The sequence below is a fragment of the Engraulis encrasicolus genome, chromosome 6 (genome assembly GCF_034702125.1).
Source record: "Engraulis encrasicolus isolate BLACKSEA-1 chromosome 6, IST_EnEncr_1.0, whole genome shotgun sequence".
NCBI classification, from domain to species: Eukaryota; Metazoa; Chordata; class Actinopteri; order Clupeiformes; family Engraulidae; genus Engraulis; species Engraulis encrasicolus.
In genome coordinates this window covers 36,335,904-36,363,368 of record NC_085862.1, presented here as the reverse complement: position 1 = coordinate 36,363,368, position 27,465 = coordinate 36,335,904, and the positions used below count along the sequence as shown (strand labels likewise).

Genomic DNA, 27,465 nt, shown 5'->3' with positions numbered 1-27,465 from the left:
AAACTCTCTCCCTCTCTCTCTCTCTCTCTCTTTCTCCCTTCCTGCCTCTCCCTCGCTCTCTCTCCTCTCAATCGAGGTGTAATGGCAGGTGAAATGGAGCAGATTTCCCAAAGCTGCTACTGTTTTTCTGTCCCTGATGTTCTCATGAGAGTGGCTTTCTCGGATGCACTGGCTAGAAAATGTCACTTTTTATCATCTTGGGTGCGGGGGGGGGGGTTGGGGGGAGTCAGGAGTCGTGCTGTGACAAACATTATTACCTGCCGCCATTAAGGGACCCCTTGCGCCTTCCATGGGCTCCTAAAATGACACATTACGAGAGAATGATCCTAGTTTAGTTGAGGGGATATCTTCCTTTATGTGGCTGCTCACAAGGCGAGTGTGAGTGCCTGGACGATGGCTTTTAAAGTGCCTTATCTTATGTCCTGAGGTGGCGGCAAATGGAGAGTCCCCTGCTCTTTTATTAATGAGACGTTACATTGACAGAGCTGCAGGAGTGATGTTGATGATGGCCGTCTGTGTGCGTGTGTGTGCAGGGCCATTCTGTGCATCCAGACGCAGGTGCCTCTGCCATCTGAGTTGGAAAACTCTTCATTTTTTCGCTTGACATCCAGGAACTTTTCACTGAAATTACCTGAGAGACGTGCCAACTCCAACGAGATGCTCACAGGAAAGTTAAATACTGTCACGCATTCTCAATAACAAATTAAGACATATCAGCGCAAGGGCCCGAGGTTCGTCAGGCATCCAGAATACCTTGGCTGGTCAGAGTACCGGTTGATTGTTCAACAGACGACCTGGAACAACGCTCTTACAGATTTTATGACTCTCCTCCGTACAGAGTTGTATAAAGTAGAAGTAGAAGTACTCTTAGGATGTAATTACAACAATAGTACATGATCTTACATAGATAATACTCCAATTATTCCACCGTACCTGATGAGGTAGATCCGCTGTTAGGGTTCTTCTACTTTTACTTTATACACCTCTTCCTCCATGTCAGAATATACAGGAGCAGATGTATGATGCTACTAAATCTGGTTCCCGGTATTTGTCTTTTGTGGTATTAGCTTTTAAGTACATTTCTCATTAGGTTATTTCTTTTAAATATGCAACGAACATTTAAAGCTCTTCAAAGCTCATTAGTACTAGATGTAATTCTGCTTAATTTACCATCTTATCAGGATAAATGGATATCAATTAGTTAGCTAATAGCTCACAGAGGAATTTGTGTGTGTGTGAGCGTGTATGCATGTGTGTGCAAGCATGTATGCGTGTGTGTGTGTGTGTGTGTGTGTGTGTGTGTGTGTGTGTACGCACGCGCGTATGTTTGTCTATGTGTGTTACTGAGCCATACACAATGACAATTATCTGCAAACGCCACAGTATTTTCACAACAGTGGGCCCGCGATTAGACGCTGTCCCCCCTCAGACACCATCCAAACTTTCCCTATATAGTCTGCTGGCTTAAACTATTTTTAACACTGATAACAGCAGTAATAGCTATAGCCATTCCGATAATAGACTCAAGTCCATCCCCACCTCGCTGAAAAGTGGCGTGCACAATAGGCCATCTTAGGCTAATATCGCAACCAGAATAGGAGCCGGGAGAGCGGCAGAGTGCAAAAACAATATCGGTAAGGAAAAAAAATATAAAACACTTTGCCCTTAATGGTCTTCCATCCCATGGGAGTTGAGGGAAAAAATGTAAATTTATGTAAAACCCAAGTGAAACACATATTTACAATATGCCAGGGTAATCACTAGATGCCGGGCATGGCAAACTGGGCGCGGGCGCTGTAAGCTATGTGTCATTAAGTCCAACTATAGCATCTCTAAACAGTTGCACTGCCGACGCCAACCCCTGCCAGTGCTACAGTAATCACTCAGAAGCGTGCCGCAAATGATCTCCACTCGTCTGTGGCGCCGAAATGAAAGAGCGAGGGGAAGTGCAGGCGAGAAGGAACAAATACACACACACACACACACACACACACACACACACACACACACACACCATCCCGTCTTCAGCCCCCGCCAACATCAACCATGCGCTCGCTTGCATGCTCACGCTTTGGCGTTGTCGTCAGTGGTAACAGCGAGTCAGAGCGAACGGACCGATGCCGTGTGTGCGCGGGCCCCTCGTCTCCCCAACTGGAGCTGGGAGGGAGGTGTACCCCTGCCCTCCTCCTCCTCCTCCTCCTCTTATCATAATGACAAGCAGAAACACAATTGTTCCTGTTAATATTAGTGTACCTTTTCACGGCCCATTGGCCATGTCAAGCAGACAAGTGGCCTAGCAGCGGCAGAGGCGCTAAAGAGGAGGAAGAGCAGGGAGGAAATAGCACATCATCTCCCATGAAAACACCACTAATAAAAGCACAGCCCCTCAATGATTGGACCCAAGACGAAACTATTTAGGAAGCATACATTTACGTCGAATTAGGTTGTATTGACCCCCCCCCTCCCCACCTCCATCCCTCCACACCCCATCTCCATTACGAAGATAAAAACAAAATGTGTGAAGATAATATTAATCTATTAAAACAGAGGTCTTACAGGGTGCTTACCAGCATGATTGCAATTATGACATTCATGTCTTTTCCATTTTGCTGTATTTATTAGATGGTTGTTTTTTATTAGTTGGGAAATTTCAGTGAGCTCAACTATTACAGAGGTAGTCATAACATAGCTCTTAATATGCATCTATATGCATCTAAAATCACTAGATTTAAAAGTGTTAACTGTACTAAACAGTGTAAATGTGCTAGCTCATTAGTTTCACATCAAATGCCTCATCATTGAAATGTTTGAGTGCTATTTACACTTTCCTTATGTAGTTAGAAATATCTTTTCAGTTGATTCAAAATAACGTCACACTATAAAAAAAATAGTTATATTGTAAATATATGTACAAATTTAAACAGGACTTCAGTAAAGAAAATCACTAGTGCTAATTGGGAAAATACCCATCTTCGTTTGTAGAAAATAAAGAGGAAAATAGATTATATTTGTAGTTACAGATTATAGATTATAGTTACTGCAGACATGTTTTCAAGTGAGTATTGATAGGCTAGTGCGCTAGTATGAGTAAAATGTATAATTTATATTTCCTTCTATCATACTCCTTACATCACAATCTACCTGCTCAGACGAGTTATGATTAGCTGTGCCCACTGCAACGATGGAGTTTGTGGCGGCCCGTTCTAGAATGAACTGCAGGTGCAATGGTATGACTTCACTTCCTGTTGTCTTTCACTAGCTGTTCCACCTCTCTCATGAAGCGAAGGCAGAGTTCCTCTTGATAGGGGAGAGCCACACACTCCACTGCCATGGGAAGTCCAACACCACCTCTTACAGCCTACACACACACACACACACACACACACACACACACACACACACACACACACACACACACACACACACACACACACACACACACACACACACACATTATAGCACCTGACATAGATATTACTTCGTGAAAGATAAAAAAAAACATTCAAGACCAGATAAATAAGAAATCTTATCCCATGCTGGGGCAAAAACCAGAGCTGGAAGCACTAGGAATATGCTGCCACCTAGAGCCCTATGGAGGAAGTGCCGATATTTCAAAACTTACAATACCATCGTTATCTTGTAGTACATCGATATTGCACAAAACAAATCAACAACACAAAAGAAGATAATCTTCTTGTGGACTGACGGACGTAGAGATTTATCCACAGAACAGTGTAAAATTTTCTGAAAGGAATGAGATTGTCAATTCTGTGAAAAGATAGCAGATCAGTGTCAGATTAAATAGTAAATATAGACTATTCCATTAGGAAATGGTTGGTAAACATTCTGTAGGCCTACTACTGCCATGTTGTCTGCCACCGACCTTAACAAACAGCTTGTCCCACGGGTCCCCAAAGTTGCCCTTGTAGTTGTCCAGCTGGGCCTCGTCGTCGGGGGTTACGGTAGACACTGGCACCACTCCCACGGGGAAATTCAGCAGGTTGTACAGTATTGTGTAGGACAGGGCAGCTGGGATAAAACAGGTACAAAGTACAAAATCACAGACAGTTGGTTAACAGGGGAACAGAAGACAGACATTTCTTTTAAAATCTAACATGTGTTTTTACATATAGCCTCACAAGTGTGATCTGGGCAGTAGAAAGGAGCTTATTGCTGGTGTTAATTGCCAACACTGTTATCATATATCAACTCATTAGGCATTTGTGAGTACCTACTAACTGCTGGGGATACAGTATGTCCTGCTTGTCCTGTATGTCCTACTGCTTGTTTGAAATGATTGGATGACATAAAGCAAGGCATTCTGGATTTAAACTTGTGACATTGGTGACAATCTTGTACTTTGGAAATGTTAAGGCAGGATTGTAAGAAAACATCCATGTAAATGTAAATACATCCATGTATTTAAGATAGCCACTAATCTGGCAAGTCGCCTCAAATGAGCTGAACAAATTGCCTAATACGTGAAACAATAGTGGGTAAATATCCGGCACACTGCCTAACAGGTGGAATTGTTTTACTACAGTAATCCCATGAAGGACACAAGACCTTACTTGTTACTTGGTCAACAAATATGTCAGTTCTAAATAACATTGTAGGGCCTATTGTCAGCATCTCTACTAACTAGCTGTAACTGAACCTTACAAGTGAGCTTTCCACAGTATTGGAAGTTGTAAGCAGGTCCAAGCATCGGACAAAGCAAGACGTCCATCTTCATTTTACGCCATTCAGCGATGAACTCGTGAGTGTAGTCCTGGATAAAACAAAGAAAGACGGAGTCAGATGGACATCTTTACATTTCATTCATTCATTTACCTGAAATATTTGACACCCATTGTGCAGTGGTTGACATTACTACAACATTGCTCCATTTCGGGGGGAAAGGGACAAATGTACCTCAACTCTGACATGCTGTCTCCACAGGTCTGCAACAGATCTTCAGAAAGGGTCAGAGAGAGAGTTATGATTAAAGTTCTGTGTACAACCAAACTAAATAACAGAAGTTGCCATGACAGAGAGAGTGCAGGTGTCTCACCTGACTCCACAAATGGCACTCAAGCTGGCAGCAATACGAGGGAACTGAAAAGAAGGATTACACCATCAGAAAACGTATCACTTATCTACAATCGCTATCACTACTTAAACGTTTTTGGCATTTTTAATGGCCAATTCCCAACTCACTTATACAGTCCGTCTTATTTTCAAGATTTTGCTGCTCTGTGGTGTAATGGTAGACTGAGGTCATGGAACGTTAGTATTGTAGTTTAGTGTAAGTATTTACAGGATAAGTAATTGGACTGGTAAATAGTTTTAACAGGCGAAAAACATTTTACCATTATCAACAGTCATTACACTCAAATATAAAAAAAATATCAGAAATTTGCCATGGGCTAGAGAGTGCCATGTGAAAAATGAAAGAAATGTCTGCACACTCAAATCCGTTTTTGTTATTTTACTTGCCAAGCTTTCTATTCGGTCCCCGAGTAAGGTCTTTGACCGAAAACCTGGCAAGTAAAAGAACAAAAAAGGATTTAAGTGTGCCGATATTTTTTGTTCATTTTTCACATTTTTTCTTTTATGCTTGGCACCTTTTAGTTGTGCGTGGGCAGTTATCTAAAGGCACCTTGTCTGCATAGCATATGCGTGATTATACTGCATACAATTGTACAATTATACATTGTCTTACTCACGATGGGCTTGAGGACAACTGACAGCATTGTCTTCACCCAGATGGGCAAACGGTATGGAATGATCTGGGCCGTTAAGCATTTGTCAACAGGCCCGCCTTCCCTGTAAAAACCACAGCAACCTCAACCCAAAAACAACTACAGTAGGTAAATACTGTACCACACTAAAACAGAAGACACTACCAAGTTGAGTTCACCGTTGGCAGTTACATGCACAGACTATTCCGGTTTCAAACTGAATAGTGAGTGCGTTTATATGCAGTTCAGTATCCTGAATATGAGGCTTATGCCGGTTATGATCAAATTCGTGTTGAGGTGTTTATATGAGTAGAGTGTTATATCCCAATCTACATTCTTTGCCGTTATAGAATTCTCTTCAAATGCGTGTAGCCTGGATACCAGCAACAGCGTTCTATGGGAAGCCTCGGTATCCGGGATAAGACGTTCCATGCATCAGTATCCCAGTTTTTTTTTCGGAATACTCCACCTAGCATGTCCCGATTTCTCAAAGTCCTGAATAAGGGCTTATCAGAGATACTGAAGTCATGAAAAGGTGTTTCTATATTCAAACGCAAATTTGGGATACTTAATATCCTGATTATAATCGGGATACTAAACTAAACTGCAAATAAACGCACTCATTCTCAGTTCCGGAATATTCCATTTACATGTGTCCAACAGCATTCTGTAATAGGAAAATTCCGAGAACAAGGCCAAAGTCGTAATGAATAAAGAGTTTGCACAACTTGCATGCAAACCCAATACTGCCACCATTCTGTTTAAAAATGGAATATTCTGTGCATGCAACAGTGCTCAGTGGGATCATTAAAGGTTCTATTACTCACAGTTTACTCAGCAACGTCTCAGTTCCATCAGCCAGAATGCCTCTCACTATCAGCTCGTGCATAGTGTAGAAAATCCGTGGAGGAGTGAATGGCACCAACTATAGGGCAAAGAGGACATTCAAACAATTGTAAATACTGTATGGTCATATTAATAAACAACATGATTCATGTAATATTAAAAAACCACCACCAACAACAAAAACATACAAATCAATACAGACTACTGAAAATATGTAGGCGACTGAATGGCAGCAACTATAGTGTGTACTTGAACATTTGCAAATTCATACATGTTAATCCTTAGTGTCATTCAGACAAGTAATACATCGAAAAACAAACATAAAAAACACAATTTGCTCACAACAGAATTTTTTTGGGGTATGGTGCCCTTTTTACATGGTCAATAGCACCCTCTGGTGGACAGAATGTCTACATACAGTTGGCTATTATTGCATCCATTTCAGATCCCAGGATTAAAAATTAGATGAAAAAAATTAAGTCAGTAGTATAATTGACCATTAATCTCTACCGGCGACCTACATGTTAGATTTTGGAATGCAATATCCTTAGCACATGGAAAAGGTGAAATTGGATGCATATGCATTTGTAGGTTCGGTGCTTAATTCACTATTGTATTAACAGAGAGCACTTCTGAACCTAAGTGTCAAGAATCTAGTTCAGAATTAGAAACCCTGTCACAGTTTCCGCCCATAACAGCTGACTTCACTGAGTTACTGGTCTACATGTACTCATTACAAACCAGCTGATTCAAAGCTGGTTGGAACAAATTTGCTGTTTTTTTCCTTTCTGTACCCAAGAATGGCACCTCTGCTTCTGAGAGATGATAGGACAAAACACAGGTGATGCGTACCGTGTGTCCTGCTCTCTCCAGCATCTCTTTAGTTTCCCTCAGGGTGCGTGCCATACTGGGGGAGGGCTTGAGGTAGCCGTCATCCTCACAGTAGCCTATCCGAAGAGGTTCGGTGCTCAGGTAGACCTGCCAGGCATCAACAACATGACTGTGAGTAGAATAGCAAAAGGCATCTACATCTTGTACATCATGTACAGTTTTTCCTAGTCAAATTAATGCAAAGCACAGCAGTGTTTCCCATACATTGAGGAAACCATCTACACAATTTTGTAATATGAAAGAGGCTGTGCAATGTTTCCCACAGAAAATTTGGAAACAATGGGGGCAGGAGGGATTTGGGGTGGCAGGGGCATTTCAGCCATTTATATTTTGAGAAATTACATAAGAATTTACCCATAGTATAGTAGGCTTAGTACATTGTCATTTATATTTTTACCAAATGCAGTACAGTGAATCATTTCAGTTTACAACACACTTTCATTCGTCCCTCGAGCAATGAAAAAACAAAAAAACAAAATGGGAGCACAGATAAGAATTTAGGAGCACTGTGAAATTGTTAACGCACAGACAAAAAGGGTCTAAGAAAGTAGGCTATGCCTTTTTCCCCACACACATAGGCGTACACATTCTACATGGGGGGTGGGCTGGTCACAGAGTCAGTTTTTCAAAATTCCTCCCAGTAAAAGGGCTGAACAACACATTACACATGTATGTCTATATTCACATTCATTACACATTCATTTCTATATGCAGCCCGATGTCTCCTCTGCTGTGTCAATGAAGGCCTGTCGCCTAACTCATTATCATACAACTGTAAAACAAAGCCTGGGGAGTATTAGTAAACTCATCCCAACATACAACTCCCATACAACTACAACAACTTGCTCCCATACTCCCATGCTCCCATACAACTACAACAACTTGCTCCCATACTCCCATACAACTACAACAACTTGACTAGGCTTTTGATTCCTCTGTCTTTCAAGCACTCATGGTTTTCTCTATAGGATGTATTTACTCCAGGAGGAAAATGCGAAGGAAATCGTTTTTAAAATCGTTTTTAGAGACATGGAAATCGTTTTTGAAAAAAAGAATTAAAAAAAATAATAAAAAAAATGGAATAAAAAAAATTATATATATATTTTTACATTTTCAGAAACTATGGCGGCCAAATGTAAACTATGGCGGTGCCCCATAGTTTCCTCAATGTATGGGAAACACTGCTGTGCTTTGCATTAATTTGACTGGGAAAAACTGTACATGATGTCCCAGAAATTCCATGGCTGAGTGCAGCCTGCTCCCAAACTTCTAAAACTTATAATTACACCAATAAGAAAATGACACCAATTTTATTGTAATGTTTGAACAGCTTCCCATCACATCTGTGGCTTGTTGCTCAGGTAGACCTGCCAGACACCAGCAAAATGACAGTGGGTGGAACAGCACAAGACACAGCAAGTTTACATCTACAGTACGCAAATGCTCTGTACACAAATGTGTAAAATATGAAAGAGGCTTCAATTTACATAATATACAAACGTACTGTTACTTGCAAATGCAATACATAGCCTACCAGTATGCAAATAACAGCAAGATAAATTAAAGATGTATTGGAAAATACTGTAGTATAATATGTGGCCTCTATTAATTTTGCTAGTACAAAAAGTAAAAAAGTACATGATGGCCAAGATATTCCATGGCTGAGAGGAGCCTGCTGTGTCTTTGAGTGTCAAGAAAGGCACTATACAAAAAGGATGTATTGTTTTTATTATTATTATTATGTAAACTCATAATTAAATCAATGAAACGTACAGCTATTTTATTGTAATTTCTGAACAGTGTCCCATCACATCTGTGCAAAACCTGATCATTGAAGGTGATTGGTGGCACTGTCATTTCTTAAAGCAGGGGTGTCAAACTCAAACTGACTGAGGGCCAAAATCAAAATCTGGAAATGGACTAAAATTGTGCATGCATGCACTTCATACTCATAGTTAAATTTCACAGACACTCTTTCACATTATATTTGTTAGTTCAAATGTGTCTACACATCCTGTGACACAGCAAATTTCATGTTCAAGTCATATTATGCTATACATTGATGGTGTATGTGGGCCAACTGTAATAGACATTTGAAATGATCTCGCAGGCCGAATAAAATGGCTCCGCGGGCCAAATTTGGCCCCCGGGCCTGAGTTTGACATCCCTGTCTTAAAGGGCAATTCCGGCCAGTTTGGATTCATATCCCATCTTGGGTGGACCCAGGGAAAAGGATGACAGGGGAAACCGCGAGAAATTTTCATGCGTGCTGCGCAAAGTTGTTCAATTGCGCTGTTTTCGGTTAAACCCTGGCCCGTCGGGCACGTATTTGACCTGTTTTAAAGCTCCTAGCCTTTTGACCGCTTTGGCCGCGTGTGTGGGTCCACAAGTCGATCTAGTGGTTCACAGTTCCATTAGGTAGCACAGGTACGATACAACAGGAGTTTTCAAAAGTGGCGCACCTACCTCTCTCAGCTTCCGCCTTCCAACTACGTCCGCAAAATGGTTTGCCAAAGTGATACTTCATAGTAATCCATTTTATTTTTGTCCACCAAAGACGAGCCACAAGAAACAAATTCACACGTTTCCATGTCCTGTGTTGTTATTGTCTCGCAGATTAATTTCTCTGTCACTGAACGCAGTTCAGTGACGTCACGGTGTCACATGACTCCTGGCAGGAACGCACATTCGCTCATCCAGTTATTATACAGAAGCGAGAGAGAGAGGCGCTGTCGTAATATACTGTTTGATATTTTGAGATGGATCCTTCGTTGGGGTCTGGTGGTTCAATTGAAGAGTTTGGTGGCCATGGTTATCTTTTTCGAGCCAGAATATTTGTTACAGATATAGAATTATTGCCACATGTCGCATATCACAATAATATACCGATTAGAATATATAGCAGTCCTTGGTGATGAAATAAATAATTGCAATATAAATAGAAAATACTATACTCACTCATTAGACAGTTGACCATTAGGGCCACTTGGTCTAGGATGTTTTGTTTTTCCAATTGATTCTTGGTACATAAAAGAAGGCTTCCAAGACATCCTGGTACAGCATGTGGGGAAACCGCTCTGTCTGGGTGAAACACTCGGCGCTCTCTGACCCATCTCGACACCTTTAGCCAACCCCGAAACTGGACCCACCCCCCAAAAAAACAATACATGAGCCCGCCCCCGAAACTGTAATCTGTGATATGCGACATGTGGCAATAATTCTTTATCTGTAACAAATATTCTGGTTCGAAAAAGATAACCATGGCCACCAAACTCTTCAATTGAACCACCAGACCCCAACGAAGGATCCATCTCAAAATATCAAACAGTATATTACGACAGCGCCTCTCTCTCTCGCTTCTGTATAATAACTGGATGTGCGAATGTTTTTGACTACCTGAAGAAGGCCAAGTGGCCGAAACATGTCGGAGTTTTTTTAAACGTTAATTGCAAACCAAGCCTTGAAATAAAGGCTTTTTACTTTTAAAGAGAGTGCCTTGGATTTTTTCTTCTTTTTTGAGCGAATGTGCGTTCCTTCCAGGAGTCATGTGACACCGTGACGTCACTAAACTGCGTTCAGTGACAGAGAAATGAATCTGCGAGACAATAACAACACAGGACATGGAAACGTGTGAATATGTTTCTTGTGGCTCGTCTTTGGTGGACAAAAATAAAATGGATTACTATGAAGTACCACTTTGGCGAACCATTTTGCGGACATAGTTGGAAGGCGGAAGCTGAAAGAGGTAGGTGCGCCACTTTTGAAAACTCCTGTTGTATCGTACCTGTGCTACCTAATGGAACTGTGAACCACTAGATCGACTTGTATGGACCCACACACCACGGCCAAAGCGTTCAAAAGGGTTTTAATGCATGCTAGGAGCTGTAAAACAGGTTAAATACGTGCCCGACGGGCCAGGGTTTAACCGAAAACAGTGCAATTGAACAACTTTGCGCAGCACGCATGAAAATTTCTCGCGGTTTCCCCTTTCATCATTTTCCCTGGGTCCACCCAAGATGGGATATGAATCCAAACTGGCCGGAATTGCCCTTTAAAGTATAACTCCAGCCAATTTCAACATGCAGTGGTAATGCTCACACTACCCTGGATTTGTCAGTACCGGAGATTTTATTTTTTCTTCAGTTTTTTCCGAGATCCTGGTCATTGTAATCGGGGCAGTTGTTTGTTTACATTTCAAAAAACATTTTATTTATTCCCAAAAACATCCAAAAGGTTATGCAACATCAGCAGACAACTAGCAAACAGTGATACATTTTGGGAAATATTTGGAGTAGGCCTATGTTAAGAAAGTTTTTTTAATGTAAACAAAATCTGCCCCCATAAGAATAGCTCAGATCTCGGAAAGGGCTGAGCCAAAAAATGCAGCGTCACCGGGTACTGACAAGTCAAGGGTAGCGTGAGCAATACAAGAGCATATTGAAATTGGCTGAACTGCTCCTTTAACAGTGTCCTACTAGACCTGGGCAATACCTGATCATTGAAGGGGATGGGTGGCACTGTGGGGTCCAGGGTGAACATCTCCTCACACAGCAAAGCCCTCATGCACAAGGCCAGGCTGTCCACATCCCTAGCCATGGGCCCAATAGCAGAGGACACTACAGCAGACATAAGCAACCAGATAGGAACACAGTTCATCAACAGCCAACCTGATATACTTGTTGAGAATTTTCTACAATCTGTGAGGTAATAAAGTAAGAGTATTTAAAACATTAAGTCATATATTATTTCGCAAATGAAAAATGTGAATTGAAGAATTGTATGAGAATTGAGAACTAAAGCCAGATGTGCCACTTCTTAAAACTAGATATATGGCCATGAGGGGGAAAAAAGTTAACAACCACACCACAACTTGTTTTGGAAACATTATTTTAAGGTTGAAAACTCATTGGCATTCTTAGCTTTAAACATACTGCAATGTTTTCATTTGGCAGCTGGCACCAACTAACCTGATTTTTGTCCCCTAACAGCAGCTGAAAGGCCCCGTAAACTGCAGAAAGAGATAATAGGTTGGAATCACATGACTGTCACACAGAACAATATAAGCTTTGTGTCGGTCTGTTATAAAACTGGTAATCAAATCAACTTGCTGACACATGTGCAACTGATTACTCTGGAATGATGGCCTGTGCTGTGACAGTCCCACACTTGTGAAATGCCCAGAGTTTGGCTGGCCCAATTTACAGTATGCTGAGCATTGCAGAGTAGCATAATATGAATGTTCAGAATGTTTGGCTTCTTGAATTTAGGGAGAGTAGGGTCTCTTAGCAAACACCAAGTGACAACATTTTTACTCCATTTTTCCTTTTAGCGTAAATGCAGGTATGATTTTAGACTGCAAGGAGCAGAACAAATGTCATCAATCATTTTGTCATGAATCTCAGTAAATGTCTGAAAACACAGCGCTTAAAAAAACACTTTATCATATTGATGACATGATGATGAGCTTTGGACAGCTAAAAACACATGTGTCATACTTGTGCCTCAAATATGCTTCCCATACTGTTTTCCACACCTGAGTCTGTTGGCTGTTGGCTTGAGGCCGCATATCCCACAGAAGGCAGACGGGATGCGGATGCTGCCTCCGATGTCCGTCCCGATGCCCAGGATGGAGCCTCCCCCTCCGATGAGGGAGCCCTCCCCACCTGAAGAGCCCCCCGGCGTCTTCTGGAGGTTGTGGGGGTTGCGGCATTGGCCAAACAACGGGTTACTGCAGTCGTAGCTGAAATAAGGACAGAAGACAATATAACAATAACATCAGAGAGACAGAAGCTGGGTTGTCAGCATTGTTGTGCATGCCATCGCGAATTTGAGTTGAAGTTAATCATTGAAAGAATTGTAAAGGTGTTACAAGCTGTTTAACACTACTTATTGCAGCTCCGAATTGACAAGACAATGTATGAGCAGGAGAGTGCACATAAAGGTGAAAAGATCTAAGAAGTTATCCACCATGCATATGAGGGCAGATCAGTAGTCCTTTTCATAAATGTTTGTTATTTTCCAAGACAGAAGGGAAAAAAAGACGAATGCAGGCAATACAAATCAAAATTCAAATATAACAATCAGCCATGTCCTTACTTAAGAAGTCCTTGAGGAATGTTGGTCTTGATGAATGGAACTGCTCCTTGGCTTTTCAGCACTTTTACCAACACACAGTCATCTTCATCAGGCTGGTCCACTTTACACACCAAGCCACACGTGGAGTCATGCCCCTGAATGTAAATGTTTAAAAATTAGGGGTGGGCAAACATGAAAATCTTTAATCTAGGGGTGGGCAAACATGAAAATCTTTAAGCCAGCATATTTTAACAGTAGACTAGCTTTCATGCTGACCATACAATAACCTTGCGAACTTCAAAGGCGAGCCACATGCTGCTCGAGCGTTGCGCAAGGAGGACTGTAGAACTGTGTACCGAAAATGTCCATTCAGAAGTTGACGTCCTTCTGTAGGCTATGCCTGTTTTGTTTTGCCTACTTTTCTAAACATTCTTCTTCTCTGTCAGCAGTCACTGGAAGCAGCAACAGAAGCGCGCTGAGGCTTTCAAAATAAAAGCCACGAACGACGGTCATAAAAGGAAAAAAAAAAAACACGAAAAATACCTGCTGCGTTATAGCGTTAACAAAATTGTCGGGCGATATTGACCTCAATAATTAACGCACCGTTAACGCGTTAACGTTGCCCAGCCCTACTTTAATCGCATTAACTCAATGACTTTCTGTGATTAATCGTGATTAATTGCATAGCGCGCGAAACCCAAAAATAATAATAATAAATTAAATAAAAATATTTTATAAATTAAAAAAATAAAATAATTAATAATAATTTGCATATGTATTGTGTAGATATGTAGGACTAATATAATATTCCACAATGGAGATGTAGACTATTTGCAACCTATCAGTCTAAATTATAGTAGGCTATATGCCTATCCAATGTTGGCCTACTAATGAAACAAATGATTGCATACAATATTACACTAGGGCTAGGCTACTGAAACTGATATATCAGAAACTCAAATTAGGATGGTCTACATGGGCCTACAAGAAGAAGAAAAAAAACTTGTCACTTAAAAAAACAGGCCACAAGCAGCCATGCGTCTGTGAGATATGTCCAGCCTTCTCTCGCCGTCAAAGACTCCCACCTTCTCTCTTATCTGTCGCTATTATTTCAAGTGTTTCAGCGACTAGAAACTAATTGACTGTCTGTTGGCATTGACAGCAATTACATCTTTCAAAACAATAACGTTGACATGACTAACACTATCTGAAATGCTGACGAGGTTGCCGATGTCGCGAAATCATGTTGATGCAGCCTACTATGCATGCGCACTCAGCGCTATAAACGTTGCGTGAGGAATGTAATATCTCGCGGTCAGCTTTTTGATCAGGGCTTTCAGTAAGTCCGCGTGGCGTTATTGACAGCTGATAGACGCCCAGCCAGACCGCCAGCCAGCATATTTTAACAGTAGACTAGCTTTCATGCTGACCATACAATAACCTTGCGAACTGCAAAGGCGAGCCACATGCTGCTCGAGCGTTGCGCAAGGAGGACTGTAGAACTGTGTACCGAAAATGTCCATTCAGAAGTTGACGTCCTTCTGTAGGCTATGCCTGTTTTGTTTTGCCTACTTTTCTAGACATTCTTCTTCTCTGTCAGCAGTCACTGGAAGCAGCAACAGAAGCGCGCTGACGCTTTCAAAATAAAAGCCACGAACGACGGTCCAAAAAAGGAAAAAAAAAAAAACACGAAAAATACCTGCTGCGTTATAGCGTTAACAAAATTGTCGGGCGATATTGACCTCAATAATTAACGCACCGTTAACGCGTTAACGTTGCCCAGCCCTATTAAAAATGTTACTTATTAAAGGATTTATCCAGAGTTGGAACAAGTTTGCCTGATTTTTGCATGTTTGGGATGAAATACAGTCACTCTAGAGCAAAATCAAGGCAAAAGGATGCGTTTTGAGAAAGTTTGATAATATCACGTTAGCCTCGTTAGCTATCAGCTATGCAATATGAAAGATTGCGGGCATCGTTTTTCGGCGGTTACACACATTTCAAAAACAACATTTTAAAGTCTTGCACAGCTCAAAACAACGTCACACGTACCTCATAATATGTTGAGGGTATCCACACATAAACCGAAGTGTCCAAAGCCCTTCATGTATTCTTGAAAGGTCTGCAGAATGTGTTTTGTGAAGCTACTAATTCGCTACCTTGAGAATATCTAAATTACGGTCAAGCCAACTATTTGACACTAAAGTCCACCAAGTAGATTGCCGAGTGCGTCGCATCATCAGCTATGATTCTTTCCATAGCGAGTAACCACAGCTGATGATGCGACGCACTCTGCAATCTACTTGGTGGACTTTAGTGTCAAATAGTTGACTTGACCGTAATTTAGATATTCTCAAGGTAGTAGCTTCACAAAACACATTCTGCAGACCTATCAAGAATACATGAAGGACTTTGGACACTGCGATTTATGTGTGGATACCCTCAACATATTATGAGGTACATTTGACGTTGTTTTGAGCTGTGCAAGACTTTAAAATGTTGTGTTTTTGAAATGTGTGTAACCGCCGAAAAACGATGCCCGCATTCTATCATATTGCATAGCTGATATGGCTAACGAGGCTAACGTGATATTATCAAACTTTCTCAAAACGCATCCTTTTGCCTTGATTTTGCTCTAGAGTGACTGTATTTCATCCCAAACATGCAAAAATCAGGCAAACTTGTTCCAACTCCTGATAAATCCTTTAAATAAACTACCACCCAAGAATACCAGTGTGTGGTGATTCATCTTTCCTATACACTGTTATTTATTACCGTTTCTCTTTGCATGGGATTGAGAGAAACTCAATGTCGAATTCCTTGTATAATCTATGCATATGAAGAAACTGACAATAAAGCCGACTTGACTAGCTTTTGCCACCTCAGGTGATACCAACTTCTGCTTTGGCCCATGCACTAGTGACCCATTTAAAAGCTTCAATCAACACACTGCAGAGGATTATGTAACAGGACTGATAAAGGTGAGATGGGTGAATGTTTACTGAAGGTGAGCAACACCTTTGGCAATTCTACAAACTCACACAACATTCAGTAGTGACTTCTTACTGTAGTAGTACAGTCAGAACATTCAGTAGTAACACTTTCAGACTGGTGATAGACCATGATAAATGTGAAGGAATAAGTGATCCCCTGTGCGAAGAGCCCTTGTTACAACATTACTACCAACATTGTAATGACTAAGTCTTAATCTGCTACTTGAGGCTAAATGTAATGTCATAGCAGTGTTGTTTTGTCTTATAAGCAGTGAACAGGCCTGTCAGCGTCTGCACAAAAAAGCTATAGCAAGGTGTTCTTTTTTGTATTTTTGACGTTGGGGAAAACTGGATTGGCGGCAGAGCCTTTGAGCGTTTTGAGGGGGGAGGTCAGTAGGTGTACACAGCAATACAATAGGCCTACTTCATCCAGCAATGAATGTGGAAAAACAAGTTACTAATAAGGTAAATAACTAAACAAAGTGGGAAACTTTCTGTAGTCTACTTTAACTGCACCTGAGGTTACCAACATTGCATATGGAAAGCGGTTGGTTTGCACACTGCCAATTGCGCTTCAAAAAATAAACTTTAGTTAGGGTAATTTCATATGAAATCAGACACTCTATATATGCTCCCACTGGGACACATTATCATGAATACCTCAATACATTACCATTGCTATGCGGATGATAGCCAACTCTATTTTTATCCATGTCCCCCAATGACTACACCCCCCTTGAATCACTCTATCATTGCGTTGACCAAATCAACAATTGGATGTCCCACAATTTCCTCCAGCTAAACACTGACAAAACTGAAGTTATTATATTTGGGAAAAAGGAGGAGAGACAAAAGCTACTGCTCCTTGCTACTGTCCTGGAAACTAAGGGGCTGAAAACAAAGGATACGGTTAAAAACCTTGGCGTCCTTATTGACAGTGACCTAAGCTTCATAAGTCTGCATTTTACCACATAAAAAAATGTTTCTAAATTTACGTGTAGAAGCCTAATGTTAAAGCATGATTTGGAGAAGCTAATACATGCATTCATTTTTAGTAAGGTTGACTACTGCAATAGTCTTTTTACAGGCCTCCACAAAAAGACCATCAAACAGCTTCAACTAATCCAGAATGCAGCAGCAAGGGTACTTACTAAAACAAGGAAGTTTGACCACATTACTCCAATTTTGAGATCGCTGCATTGGCTCCCAGTAAGCTACAGAATTGATTTTAAGGCATTGCTTCTCGTGTTCAAATCATTAAATGGAATGGGACCCACCTATCTACTGGATATGTTTCAGCTCTATGCACCAAATAGATCACTAAGGTCAACGGAGAAGAATTTGCTGGTAATGCCAAGAGTCAAAACAAAGTGTGGGGAGGCAGCTTTTAGCTTCTATGCTGCAAAGCTTTGGAACCATCTTCCAGATGACATAAAAAAATGCACCCTCTGTTGATAGCTTTAAATCTAGACTCAAGACGAAGCTTTTTGAAGATGCTTACCCTTAACCTTAATTTTATGTATTTAATTTTCATTTTTTTTCTACCATATGTTTTATCGTAGCATTTTTAATTTAATTTTAGCTTAGCTTAAATTATATGCTTTTATTTCCATTTTCTTTTTACCATATGTTTTATCTTAATGTTTGAAATCTTCTTTGGCTTTTAAATACTTTTAAAGGCTCTTTGTATTTGTAAAGCACATTGAGTTGCACATGTGTATGAAATGCGCTATATAAATAAAGTTGACTTGACTTGACTTTGGGACCCGATCGACACGGATTTCAGTCATACTTGGTGTGCCTTTTTAGTAGCAAGGTAGCACCCCAGAACTGCATTGGTTTGAATCTGACACTAATATTAAGGGAGAAACAGACTAGGAAAGGTTCACATGTGAGGGTAGGACATTATACATTCAACCTTGATTATGTCAGTCAGTGTTAGTCACAAAAAGCTGTCCGTGGTTGTTTGGAAGCTCTTTTCTGGTTCTGGATCACTTTAGATGTGCGTACATCTATTGAAAAATAATACCTACCTTGTATCCCACATTATCTTTAATGCTGATAGGGACACCATAAAGAAGGCCATCTCTGCAACTCTCTAGGTTCGACACCTGTTGGCAACTCTCCAGCAGAATCTCTGTGGCACAATTAAGCTTCTTGTTTACCTCCAATGCCTGGGAGAGAAATGTGTCAGCGGGGGAAAAATGCAGGTTAATGATCAACAAAAATATACGAGGAGTGTCTTATGAGGTCAAAGCTTTGGTGCTCATGAGTTGAGAAACATTGGCATCCGAGTATGGCATCAGTGTTATCCACACACACACATAACAGACACCACAAAAAATATCATACAATTTCTTGTCAAATGATATACAGTAAACAAGTGCCACTTCATATCACACTAGGCCTGAGTGAATACCTTTTTCATGTAAGCATGAAGAACTTCTTCAGGGTTCAAGGACCCCTTATGCAGTCTTTCTGTCAATTTCGCCAGAGATAGGGAGAGGATGCCAGAGAGGTCTGCATCAGGTTTCTGTGCGTGTGACAGATGCAAAAGTCTATTAGGCATGAAATGTTTACAGCACTTCTGGCTGCAACATCCCTATCCATTCAACTATTAACCGCGCGCGCGCGCGCACACACACACAAACAAACAATTTCTTACAGTGGTGCTGAACTGATGAATCGCCTCCTCTGCTTGCTGAAAAGATGCATCTCTTCTCGATCTGGCTTTGCTAATTGCAACTTCCCCTTGCTGTCGGTTACAGTATTTCACTAAGATTATCAAAGCAACCCCACCGCATGCGATAGCGGCAAGGACAGACGAACTCGTTTCTGAAAAAGAAAGTTCCATGGTCATCTATGTCGGCACTGAGCAGAGTGTGTGCTGTTCACAACAGTGGACAGCGGCAGCTAGTTGCCAGCTGCCTCGCCCCCAAACCATACAATCAAGCACTGCATCAAGTTACATCCAGGAAGGAAATGATTACAATGTAACCATGAGGTTGCCAGATATGAGAGCTACCAAAAATCCCCCGTAAAAATAAGTAGGCATTAGTAGTCAGAAGTCAAATTTAAAGGTACACTGTGTAAGATGTTTAGTTGTTTATTTCCAGAATGCATGCTACCCATTCACTAATGTTACATTTTTTTTTCATGAATAGGCCTACTTACCACCACCATCAAATTCTAAGTATTCATTATGACTGGAAAAATTGCACTTTTCATAGGCCTATTTGAAAAGGGGGATCTTCTCCATGGTCTGCCATTTTGAATTTCCAGAAATAGCCATTTTAGCTGCAAAAATGACTGTACTTGGGCCATACTAGAAAATATTAGCTTATTACTTAGTAAACTTTCATGAAAATATCAAATTTGGCATGGCTCCCCAGTTTCAATGAGCAGCATAGCAGTACCTTTTTCGACCATTTCCTGCACAGTGTACACGAGTGCCCTCATTGAAACCAATGGAAACCAATGACCAATTTTTCAGATTTTTATTTTACCTGTTTTTGCAGATAAATCCGACACAATTTAAGATGGAAAGCCTATCAATAAAGCATCTACATTCCTTCTGGAAGTATTACAAAGAACTGGTTACAATTTCAGTATTATGTCCATAAAAGAATCGAAGAATTGTCATAACAAATGTTACAGTTTCATCCAAATAGCTCATATTAAGTGGAGGACGAGTAATGTTTCATAAGCATATTTTTAGTTAATAAATCATGTAATTCATTCTGCAGAAATTAATATAATTTTCTCTCAAAAAAATGTCATTGGTTTCAATGAGGGCCCTCGTGTTCTGGCAGGCACTTGCTTTTCGGCACGACAGGGGAAAACAACAGCAAAAAAGACAGGGGGGGGGGGGAGAAGAGCTTGCTTTTGTGCTTTACGGCTCTTGTGCTTTATGGCTTCTGCAATACAGCCAGTAGACAAAGTGTTTAGCTGCAGTGAAAAGAAGGGGGAAACTGAGTCAAAACCTGTGGAGTAGAGTAGGACTAACACATTTCACCATTATCATTTTATAGCCTAGTTTAATTATCATAGCCTAGTTTACTTTAAATGTTCTTACATTAGGCACACTGCCTATCCATTCCTGACAGTCTCAGAAGACTGTGTAGCAACATGTTGTGTAACCATTGAGAGTAAATAGTTGAAGAGAAAGGTAAATCACATACATCATCGGGGTCTCTATTTACTCCCAATGTGTGTAACAAATTGTTTGCAGAATTATTAGCAAGAACACCTAACCCTACCCGTCCCAAGTAGTTGTCTGGTTGGCCTATTATCAGAGATGTTTTAAGAGCTTTGCTAGTATCTGGTCAATTTCAGTATCTGGCAACCTCACCGCCTCTGCTCCCACCCCACACCTCTAGATGGCAGTTAGCTTCCAAGCGTCTCATAAATCACAGAGTCGATGACTCAGCCCCTCTTGAACCAAGTGTCACACTGTCCTTCGCCATCGCGTAACTGGTGCTGTCTGGTCGACGGTCTCGGGACTCTAAAACGGCAATCATGGTTTTCGAAGAAAAAATGATTTTGAACGGAGACCCCGATGATGTATGTGATTTACCTTTCTCTTACATGACATATTTCACAGTCATTTTGTTTGGTCACTGCAGCGCAAAGGGTAGAACTCGACTAACCCAGCAACCCATGCTACATAGCTAGCATTGCTACATTGGAAGCTAGCTGTGAGTCAGACGGTCACCTTATGTGCCGGTGAACGGCTTGGTTTGCTATGTCTGCTGCATCCTAAAATGTACTCTGTGTGTATTCTTGGTGTTACTCTGGATGCGGAAAGGAAAAAACAAACATTTTGTGTTCTTGTCTTAAACAACACCCTGACGTGTTGAGTGTCCTGTAGGATTGTTGTTAGCAGGCTCTCACTGAAAGAAGAAAGCTATACTCGTTGCTACGCAGGCTAGCCTTGCCAATAACGTGATGGTGAGGTGCCAAACCTAGAAGTAGTTCTACCCGACCGGGTGAAGGTGAAACCTGCGAAGAGAAAGTAGTCGACAAAAAACCATGGTTGGGAAATGTCGGCCTAATCTGAAGACCAGGATAACGCTGTCAACATAGGACGTTACTTTAGTGAAGTCTGCTAGTTAGCGCTTTACTCTTCAACTCTTCAATCTAGTAAAGCTTATTTGTTGCTCATTAGACTAATGTTTCCGCAACACAGCAACTCTGAATGCAAACATTGCAAAGTGCTAACATTGTTTTAAAAACAGACATCTTTACGGAGTTAAATCTAATCGAATAAGTTGCTAACCAATGGTGTAGTTTGTTTGAAAACTCGAGTTAAATATTTCGTCAATTTGTCTTTATCCAGGAGGAAGAAGAAGAAGAAGAGGAGGAAGAAGAGGAAGAGGAGGAAGACCTGGTGGTATGTATTGCGTTAAATTCATATTGACCTTGTGAGGACATAATTCTGAGGTCACCTGAGGTGAATTCCATGTTTATCCTTGTTTGACCAGGACCCTATGGACACGGTCAGGGAGAAGTGCGAAAAGACGGAGCACTGTGTCCACACACGCGAAAGGCTGGAGGCTTGTGAAAACAGAGTTGGCTCGCGGTCGGAGACAGAGGAGGACTGCACAGAGGAGCTTTTTGATTTTCTCCACGCTCGTGACCATTGTGTGAGTGCATTGTGATAACTCCCCCTATTTATTGTTGAATTGACTTTGTTGTACCCACGTTTTCCCTCTTTGTTGAGAATATTGATATAAGGCAATATATTCACTCATGCCGTTTATCCTAAATATTAGGAAATATGTTTAGGATGATAACATGTCCACAGTACATCTTGTAATGTCTCATCCCTTCAGCTTGATTTCATCTAACTAAAAAAAATGATGTGTTCTTGTGACTTCTCCTTAGGTGTCCCACAAGTTGTTCCATTCCGTGAAATAATCTCCAGACACCAGTGTTGGAAAATTTGACTTTCATTTCTCAAAGAAACAAATGCTCTGCTCCACGTTCATTGTTGTACAGAAGATTCCCTGTCTAATTTATGTGCTTGTTGGGATGATCTGCTTTTACTTGTGAATATATTGTGAATAAAATGTTATCTCGTGACGAAGCAGATATGAGAGTGATTGACATGGCAAGTGGTGGAGGGATTGCAAATAAAGATGGTGGATTTTATAAGTCTCTACTGTAAGCGTTTAATCAGCAAATATGTTAGGTGAAAAAGGGCAGCTCTCATTCTCAACATGCCATTTCAGTCAACCAGCTTGCCCTAGCTAGCTGTGTTGTATTGGTCTCCAATCTGTAGCGATTTTTAAAAATGAACTGAGTTATAGTAAATTGTTCTTGAAACTACTTGCCCTATTCTGCTTCAAGGATGTCCCAAGACTACACTCCCTTACAGTAGTATTTTAACACATGGTATTTTCAGTGCACTCAGTTATCCCCACAAACAAACATTGACTTGTTTAGCACAATGCCATTAATAACCACTACATTGCTTTGGTGAGGCCCATAAATTCAACAAGGGTGAACTTGTGCGTTGTGGTGCTATGCTGCTCACTGTGTTGGGAAGGCAACAGAAATGGATGAAAACGCTCTCTGCTTGGCAAGCTGCTCAATAAAATACTTCATCCTCAGTATTCACATATTCTCCTTTTCTCAATGTCTTCCATCAGGTAATGATGAATGGTGATTACAATCGTTCTGGGTCCCATGGTGTATTTTAGAGGTGCACTATGTAGGATGTGGCCAGAGTAGGTAGCCTACTGCAACTATGCTGCGGCTGCCCACTGAAACTGTGCAGCCTATTGCCCAATATGATCTTTTCATGAATATTTACAAAATAAACTAATATTTACTAGTATGGCCGAAGTACAGTCATTTTTGCAGCAAAAAATATCTATTTCTGGAAATTAAAAATGGCGGACCATGGAGAAGATGATCCCCTTTTTCATTTATGAAAAGTGCAATTTTACCAGTCATAATTAATACCTAGAATTTGATGGTGGTGGTAAATATTCATAAAAAGGTAACCTTGGTGAATGGGTAACATGCATTCTGGAAATAAACAACAAAAAATGTGCACCTTTAAACACCAATATGGATTATTGGGATACATCTTTGAAACAACAGCCTTTTAACTTTATGTTGAAGTATTAAATTATGAAGGTAAATGTCCCAATATCAGAGCCACGTTGTATTAGGTGAACATTGGGAGTATTTTAAAGGCGTGCAACTTATTGTGCATGTTTACCAGGGCCCAGTGTATTTAAAATAAATCAGAATAAGTACATTCAACAGGAATTGTGGACATGTACATTTGCTTTTCAACAAAGGACTTTAACCCAAAGTTAAATGAAGCAGAAGTTATAAAACGTTCAATATTTATTATACTGTGACGAGTGGTGCAAATTCAAGTTAGCCTTCAACAATAAAACTAGAGAATCACCAAATTGTAATTCTTTTAGAATTCTAATTCTAAAAGTTGTAAGAAACATTAAGATGGAGACGTGATTGGTTCACAGGTTGTTGTCGATACTAGGTCCTCCGTCTTCACAACACTCTGAGGTGCAGGATGTGCATGTGAAACAGTCTTGCTGTTGAGTCCAAGCAGGGCAACGCTGGCATGCCACAGTCTTTCAGATGCTTTGTCGTCAAGGGCTTGTGGGGCTGGATCCTTCTCAGTCATCACATCATAGTAACGGCCAGAGATGCCCTCCAGCTCCTTGGCGACAGTGAGGTAGACACTGGACTGGGCCCCGAGTGTGGGTGACTTCACAAACAGGAAGAAAAATGGCGCTGCACACACACACCAAAAAAATATGACAGTGCAACAGTGATGCATGCTGTATACTCAACTGACTTGTTTTTTTAATAAACAGACAAGGCACATACAGTTAAGGATGTCTGACTCTCAGGTGAAAATAACCTCTACTTGAAATGCACTGTTATATGTTGTCGAGGGATATACACTCACCGGCCACTTCATTAGGAACACCTCTCTAGTGCTGGGTTGGACCCCCTTTTGCCTTCAGAACTGCCTGAACTGCCTGCAACAATACTCGGGTAGGCTGTGGCATTCCAACAAAGATAAATTGGTATTAATTTCCCCAAATTGTGCTGTTGATGTAAGGCAGGGTTGACCCATGTTTTCATGTTGATGACGCCAAATTCTGACCATTCCACCTGAGTTGCTGCAGTAGATATCAAGATTCATCAGACCAGGCAACATTTTTACGACCTTCTAGTGTCGTTTATGGTGAGCCTGTCCAAATTGTTGCCTCGTTTCCCTGTTCTTAACTGGCAGGAGTGGCACCAAATGTGGTTTTCTGCTGCTATAACCCATTTGCCTCAAGATTTGATGTGCTGTGTTATCAGGGATTCTCTTATGCATACCTTGGTTGTAATGAGTGGTTATTTGACTCAATGTTGCCTTTGTATCAGCTCAAACCAGTCTGGCCATTTTCCTCTGACCTCTGCCATCAACAAGGCATTTTTGCCCACAGAATCGCCACTCACTGCATTTTTTTTCTTTTTCGTACCATTCTTTGTAAACCCTAGAGATGGTTGTGTGTGAATATCCCAGTAGATCAGTATTTTCTGAAAAACTAAAATCAAGCCCTTTCGGCTTGACAGCCATGCCATGTTCAAAGTCATTTAAATAACCTTTCGTCCCCATTATGATGCTCGGTTTGAACTGGATCAGATCATCTCAACGATGTCTACAAGCACAAATGCACGGAGTTGCCACCATGTGATTGGCTGATCAGAAATTTGCCTCAATGAGCAGTTGTAACAGGTGTTCCTAATGTAATGGCCGGTGAGTGTGCATCGACATAAGAAACATATTCAAAACTGTTTGTGAGTTGTGTGTGTGTGCATAGGCCTATCCCTTTTTTCACTCACAGAGCACTGTGCTGGAGAGTTGTGATTGGTGGAGACCAGTGTGCCTTCCCAGGTCTGTTGCCACCACACCTGGATGAAGGGCATTGACAGTAACGCCTGTACCTGCCATGAAGAAGGGACACAGGCACAAAAATAACAAATCAGATGTAACATGAATTCTATGCTATCATGTTGTAATCTTCAAATTCCACCTACAGACACACATACCCTCTAGTCTCTTTGCAAGCTCTCGTGTGAAGAGAACGATGGCAAGCTTGCTCTGGCTGTAAGCTTTTCTTGTGTCAAATGTTTTGCGGTCCCAGTTGAGGTCATCAAAGTCCACTTCTCCTCCAACATGAGACACAGAGGACATGTTGATAATCCTGCTTGGGGCCGAACCTTTCAACTTATCCAGCAGCAAGTAAGTCAACAGGAAGTGACCTAACGAAAACAAAAGCAAACATGTTCATTATTACTAGGATGTGCGTCACTGACAGACACATCTACATGATCACTAACAATTACCAAATTCGCCAACCATCTCACCAAGATAATTGACACCAAACTGCATGTCAAATCCATCTTCTGTTTTGCCTGGTGGACAGCGCATTACGCCTGCATTGTTTACTAACACATCCACACGATCCTCCTCTAAAGCAAGAACAACATTAAGAGACATTCAGATATCTAGCATACAATGTTGTATCACTCACAGTCATAACATGTGTTTATAACATGTAAGGATAGACCGATATATTGGTATTGGTATCGGGCCGATATTTGCATTTTTCAAGTGTATCGGTATGGGCCAATACGCTTGTGGTTTTGGCCGATAGGCCTACGCAATATTTATTATGTTATGTCATTCGTTTTTTTTTTTTTAAAGCACCAAGACACTTTATTTTTTTATTACTTGATTGTTAGACATTACTTGATTGTTAGAGTGGGTGTTTAAATGTTACAAGTTCTACCTCAATTTGATAATGTTAAAGGAATGTTTATTTTTAACTTGAGACCTGGAATATTTGTCATTTTTTAACCTTTTTTTTAACCCATATCGGCCCCAAATATCGGGTATCGGAAATCGGGTATCGGCCAAGGGTGATGAAAAAAAAAATCGGTATCGCATCGGCCATTAAAAAACCTGTATCGGTCGACCCCTAAAAACATGTGCTTAGAAACTATTCATGTTCATGGTGGATGTAGTGCAAACCATGCTTCTCACCTGCTTGGACCATTTGGACAAAGGCTTTTATTGATTTGATGGATGAAAGGTCTATGTGTTTGGCATAAACGTGTTTGTTCAATGTCTTTCCTCTGATCTCTCGAGCAGCTGCTTCACACTTCTCCATGTCTCGACACCCCATAATAATTCTACCACCTGTTAATCAGATCTTGTTACCATACACATAAACACCTCATATGTCATACTGCAAAATTATGAAGACTATGGAAGACTATGGAGGAATTTGTCAAATCCAATGCACCTCTTCTTGCCAGCTCACGAGCTGTTTCTTTCCCAATGCCTGTGTTGGCACCTGTGATGATAACCGTTTTTCCAGGTATCTTCACTTTGGATGGGCATGTTCCTCCACTAATGTAGTTCCTTTAGAAAGCAGACAGACCACCAAACCATTCCACTTTAAGGTCACAGATAACTTCCATCTACAAACTACACTTTTAAAAACAAGTCCATTACAAGGAATTGTTGACACAACAATTGTAGCGTATAATATGCATATTAAACGCAGGTGTATGTCAGTGATCAGCATGTGGATTATCAAGTTATAAACACAGACTTGACAGAATGACAGCCAACTCACTTCAGGAGGACTGCGGAACCAAACGCCGTGCCAAATACTGACACAGGGAGTATGTACTTGCTCATCCTTGGCAAACAGACCAGCTCTTCTATTAGTGTTATTTTCTATGCCATTTCTTTCACGCCTTTGGCAAAAACACAAACTATTCCCAGTGCCCTTGCCATTACATATTCGTTCATTCAACAACATGTGAAGCACACATTCCGAATCATCACAATATCCGTCGCACGTCGATGACGTTGATGTTTTCAA

The 27,465-nt window shown here is 40.9% G+C and overlaps 3 protein-coding genes across 9 annotated transcripts; 1 reads left to right on the top strand and 2 right to left on the bottom strand.

The window, feature by feature from the left end:
- Positions 1–2,603: 2,603 nt before the first annotated feature.
- faah (fatty acid amide hydrolase) lies at positions 2,604–22,042 on the bottom strand. Of its 4 annotated transcripts, none has more exons than XM_063201441.1 (16): positions 21,976–22,042; positions 19,194–19,363; positions 18,948–19,061; positions 18,562–18,702; positions 13,557–13,690; positions 12,994–13,200; positions 12,428–12,468; positions 11,952–12,076; positions 7,422–7,547; positions 6,551–6,648; positions 5,709–5,808; positions 5,054–5,097; positions 4,915–4,954; positions 4,663–4,771; positions 3,884–4,029; positions 2,604–3,358 (listed from the first exon to the last, which is right to left on the bottom strand). In XM_063201441.1, exons 1-16 carry the CDS (start codon positions 21,989–21,991, stop codon positions 3,236–3,238), a joined length of 1,734 nt encoding a protein of 577 aa, XP_063057511.1. In that variant the 5' UTR covers positions 21,992–22,042; the 3' UTR covers positions 2,604–3,235. The 4 variants fall into 4 exon arrangements, with proteins under 4 accessions (XP_063057511.1, XP_063057509.1, XP_063057512.1 ...); XM_063201439.1 differs by having other exon boundaries at positions 21,949–22,036; XM_063201442.1 differs by lacking the exon at positions 19,194–19,363 and having other exon boundaries at positions 21,949–22,027.
- LOC134451197 (cytochrome b-c1 complex subunit 6, mitochondrial) lies at positions 15,973–22,616 on the top strand. Of its 3 annotated transcripts, XM_063201450.1 has the most exons (5): positions 15,973–15,992; positions 16,456–16,516; positions 21,867–21,920; positions 22,012–22,173; positions 22,415–22,616. In XM_063201450.1, exons 1-5 carry the CDS (start codon positions 15,988–15,990, stop codon positions 22,445–22,447), a joined length of 315 nt encoding a protein of 104 aa, XP_063057520.1. In that variant the 5' UTR covers positions 15,973–15,987; the 3' UTR covers positions 22,448–22,616. The 3 variants fall into 3 exon arrangements, with proteins under 3 accessions (XP_063057520.1, XP_063057522.1, XP_063057521.1); XM_063201452.1 differs by lacking the exons at positions 15,973–15,992; positions 16,456–16,516 and adding an exon at positions 20,944–21,091 and having other exon boundaries at positions 21,870–21,920; XM_063201451.1 differs by lacking the exons at positions 15,973–15,992; positions 16,456–16,516 and adding an exon at positions 20,946–21,091.
- Positions 22,617–22,867: 251 nt separating this feature from the next.
- LOC134451195 (retinol dehydrogenase 13-like) lies at positions 22,868–27,430 on the bottom strand. 2 transcript variants are annotated; one of them, XM_063201443.1, is made up of 7 exons: positions 27,214–27,430; positions 26,878–26,996; positions 26,616–26,771; positions 25,937–26,041; positions 25,619–25,831; positions 25,412–25,513; positions 22,868–24,304 (listed from the first exon to the last, which is right to left on the bottom strand). In XM_063201443.1, the coding sequence occupies exons 1-7, from the start codon at positions 27,276–27,278 to the stop codon at positions 24,003–24,005; spliced, it is 1,062 nt and encodes a 353-aa protein (XP_063057513.1). In that variant the 5' UTR covers positions 27,279–27,430; the 3' UTR covers positions 22,868–24,002. The 2 variants fall into 2 exon arrangements, with proteins under 2 accessions (XP_063057513.1, XP_063057514.1); XM_063201444.1 differs by lacking the exon at positions 25,937–26,041.
- Between the last annotated feature and the right edge of the window lie 35 nt (positions 27,431–27,465).